General features: G+C 42.7%; 1 protein-coding gene across 1 annotated transcript in view; it reads right to left on the bottom strand.

Annotated features, from left to right (window-relative positions):
- The window catches only part of GPI (glucose-6-phosphate isomerase), a 24,903-nt gene extending 24,794 nt beyond the window's left edge, over window positions 1–109 (bottom strand). The window contains exon 1 of the mRNA XM_009635937.2: window positions 24–109. Within this exon, the coding sequence (XP_009634232.1) occupies window positions 24–109 (86 nt within the window). The remainder of the gene's footprint in view (window positions 1–23) is intronic.
- Window positions 110–3,502: the final 3,393 nt, after the last annotated feature.

Below are 3,502 nucleotides of genomic sequence, written 5' to 3' on the forward strand. Positions count from 1 at the left end.
GTTGTGTCAGGGCCGCAGCTCGCCTAGTTGCGTAGGGAGTTGACCGTAAATAATGTCTCTTCTCGGGGTTATTTTTATCCTGGGTCGGCCCCACAGCCTGGTCCTGCATGGCGCAGCCCGGCTGAGGGGGACGGAGGGCCTGGGGGAGCTGCTGAGGGAAGCACCGCTCGCTCCCTGGTCCCAGCTGCAGGCCTCGGGGTAGGGATGCAGCTCCGAACCCCAGCCTGGCACTGATGCCGCCCCAAAACCTGCGCTAGACATCTAAACCCCCCAAAGGGGTGCCTGCCCTTTTTGCCAGCATCATCTGCCCGTCACTTTGGGTGGCCCCTGCACGACATGTTGGCCACTCTGTTTTGCGCTCTGGAAACCCTGGCTTCCTCCGGCCATTGCGTAAGGAGCTTACAGGCCTGAGCTGCGGTGGCAGGGCTGGACACCTGCGCTGCCGGGCCCGCTCTCGGGCAGTGGCACGCTGGCTCCGCAGGCAGGCCAGGGCAGGCAGGCGAGCAGCTGCACCGTTCTTCAGGGGAAAAAAAAAAAAAAAGCCTGTTGTGGGCATAAAGCAGAAAGTTGTTTAAATGCGGGCGTGTAAAAGAGTACGGCAAATTCCAGAGATTGCATTCTGCGGCTTAGGTGAATAAATCCCAGTGAAGTCATGTTTTAAGCACCTAAGCCCCTTCATGGATCTGGGCCTAAATCAGACTCACAGAGCATGAATTTGGCTCAGATCGCTAAAATCACAGACCAAGTCTGAAGCAGCAGAATCAGCATCTTTTCCTTGCTGCAAACCAAAAAAACATTCTTAACTGATCCTTAATTATATGAGCAAATGTGTGCCTCTATTATAGTGATAACAGACTGTCTAAAAAAGGTCCTTACCTCACACTTGCTTATTTCTAAGGTTTGCTTTTTCAGACTTAAAATAACTGTTTAATAGGCCAAAGCCTTTTTCTTCAGCAAAATAAATCTTAATCACATGACACATTTTAATTCCTTTTACATTTTTGGAGGCCACTCTCATCCCTGCCAATCATAGGTTTGGGCAATTTCTCCAAGGCAAAGCTACTTCTTTCATGCTGCCTGACCATCCGTCAGTCCGTTTGGTTCCCTGCATACCTTCCTATATGGAAAGAAAATGAAACAGCAAGTAACAATTAGACTATGGAGTTTCACAAAGGAGAACACAAGTGCCCAGTAAGTCTTTAAGAAGCCACTTAGGTCATCATGCACACTGCCATGTGAACTTTAGACATCTTCCTTCCTTTTCAAGGCCTTTAGGATAAATCCCTCAATAATCCAAGACTCCTGTTCATAGTCATGCTGTAACCCAGGATGTAAAGTTCTCTGGCTTAATAAGTATCTCCTATTAGTCACAGGGAGAGAACAAATACCCTTTTAAAATTTGTAACCTTACTGATAGTATTTGATAGTCAGCCGTGAAATGCTCCTGATTCACTTGTCTGCTTTTTTTCTTTTAATTTCATTAAAGTTGTCTCACCACAACCCTACCAGATCCAGGGATCCCTTACATAACATTTTTCCTTAGTTTCTCTCCTGCTATCTTGTTACATGACCTGTTAAAATGTCTTTCAACGATTCCTTTCTTAAATCTTCATTCATTACTATAGTTCTCTTTTCTGGCCACCTCACTTTTTCACTTCCTTTCCAAACTACCAAACCACAGCATAGCTCTGTGGCTTCTTACTGCTCTGATCATGCAGCAATCGTGAATCTTGTTCTTTTCCTTTTCATATCAAATTTGAATCCCATGCCCTTATGCAGCACAACTGCCCAACTGTACCTCAGTCCAAGTTTCAACACAGCTCTCTTCAATTTTCTTTCCCCTTCCCTGTCTTTTTTTATCATAGTCCTTGCACTATTAGAATTGTCTCCAAATCCTCCAGATCTTAAACCTTCAAGTTCACCCAACCCAAACTCAAAGTCAGCAGGATTTTGTTGACTTCACATCCTAAATGTACAAGCATTCTTCTCATGCTTAATTGTATCTGTGTAAGAATCTATAGGCTCAGGTAATCAATAAGATAATCAATAATGTATTCATTCTAGTTTACAGTACGGACAAACTGCAACTGTAACATGACTACCTTGCTACCAGTTCCGCTTTCTAAAATGCTGATTTTGTTATCCATTACTAATGTGCTTGCTGCTCACATAATGTAAATTCCATTTACTTTCTTTTGTAACACTTCAAGATTGTGAGATGTTCTCTCACATTTCATTAACTTTAAAGTTTACACATCCTCTGCCATTCATATTTTCTTTTCTCAGACCTCCTCCTTTGGTGCCAGCACTTTCTTACTTCCTCTCTTATTTCCCTAGGATACAGGGTATACACACCTCAGAGAGTTCTAGAGTCCAAACTGTTCCTGCAGCAGACTATGCAAATTTTATGACAGATGAGAAAGATATCCCGGTCAAGGTCCTAATTCTAATCTTTAAAGACCACAGGATGTGGTTTGTAGCTGTTCCAGGAGTTGCTTGTCTCTCCATAAGCTGTGCAACAGCTGATAACTACAGGGACAGTGAGGCCTTGTCTACACTGAAAAGACTGATTGATTTCATTGTAGAGGGTAGAAGGAGGATTTGGACCTGGGAGATCAGCAGTTGAGACAGCTGTTTCTCTGACAGCTGATAGCTGTCATACCAATTTCTCTCAAGATTAATTTAAAGGCAGCTCTAATGCATTTGGAAGTGATAATGTGGAGTCCAGGCAAAGCCTTAAACTAATGGAAGACAGATAGTGTGAACATAGTGGTCCTTCAGCTCTTGCGAAGTAACGGTCTGAAACACCTTGCCATTCCGAAAAGGCCAAAGGCTATCATAGCGAGGGATGACACCCTCTGGGGCTGAGAAAGGGAATTTTAGTAAAGGATACTCTGTAATTGATGGAGATCAATTTTGTGACCGATAGGGTACAATGGTGGATTTACCATTTTATAAATGCCAGCCTCGATTAACAACAGCTGCACAATGACCTACTTACAAAAAAGACAAGTGAAAATTCCATTTTGGAAGACAGCTGCATAGAAATTAATATTTCCAAATGAATGTGGAGAGCCTAAATGCTACTGCCTCAGGCACTTACGCCAGAAAGGTTAAGTGGCACGTTTAATAGATAATCTATATGATTAATTTATCAGAAAGAACCAAGTGGCTAATTTCCCCTAATTGAAATTTTCTGGCATGATAAAATTTTTCATATATAATTCCACTTCCATTAAATCCATTGTACGAACTTATTTTATTATGTGAAAGCAAACAAAACCACAGTCTTGAATCCTGCTTTTGTTTTCCATTAATGAAACAAAATACTTGAGTGGCCACAGAGGAAGTAGTGGAACGGATTCTTCTGAGGAATGATGATAAGAAATGGGACCGGACTTTCAAAATCAGTCCCAGGTTTCAAATACAAAAAAGGACCCAGATTTGCAGATCACAGCCATCAACTTTTGGTTTTAGCACTGGGATATACCCAAATGCACAC

The sequence above is a fragment of the Egretta garzetta genome, unplaced genomic scaffold, assembly GCF_000687185.1.
Source record: "Egretta garzetta isolate BGI_Z169 unplaced genomic scaffold, ASM68718v1 scaffold23, whole genome shotgun sequence".
NCBI classification, from domain to species: Eukaryota; Metazoa; Chordata; class Aves; order Pelecaniformes; family Ardeidae; genus Egretta; species Egretta garzetta.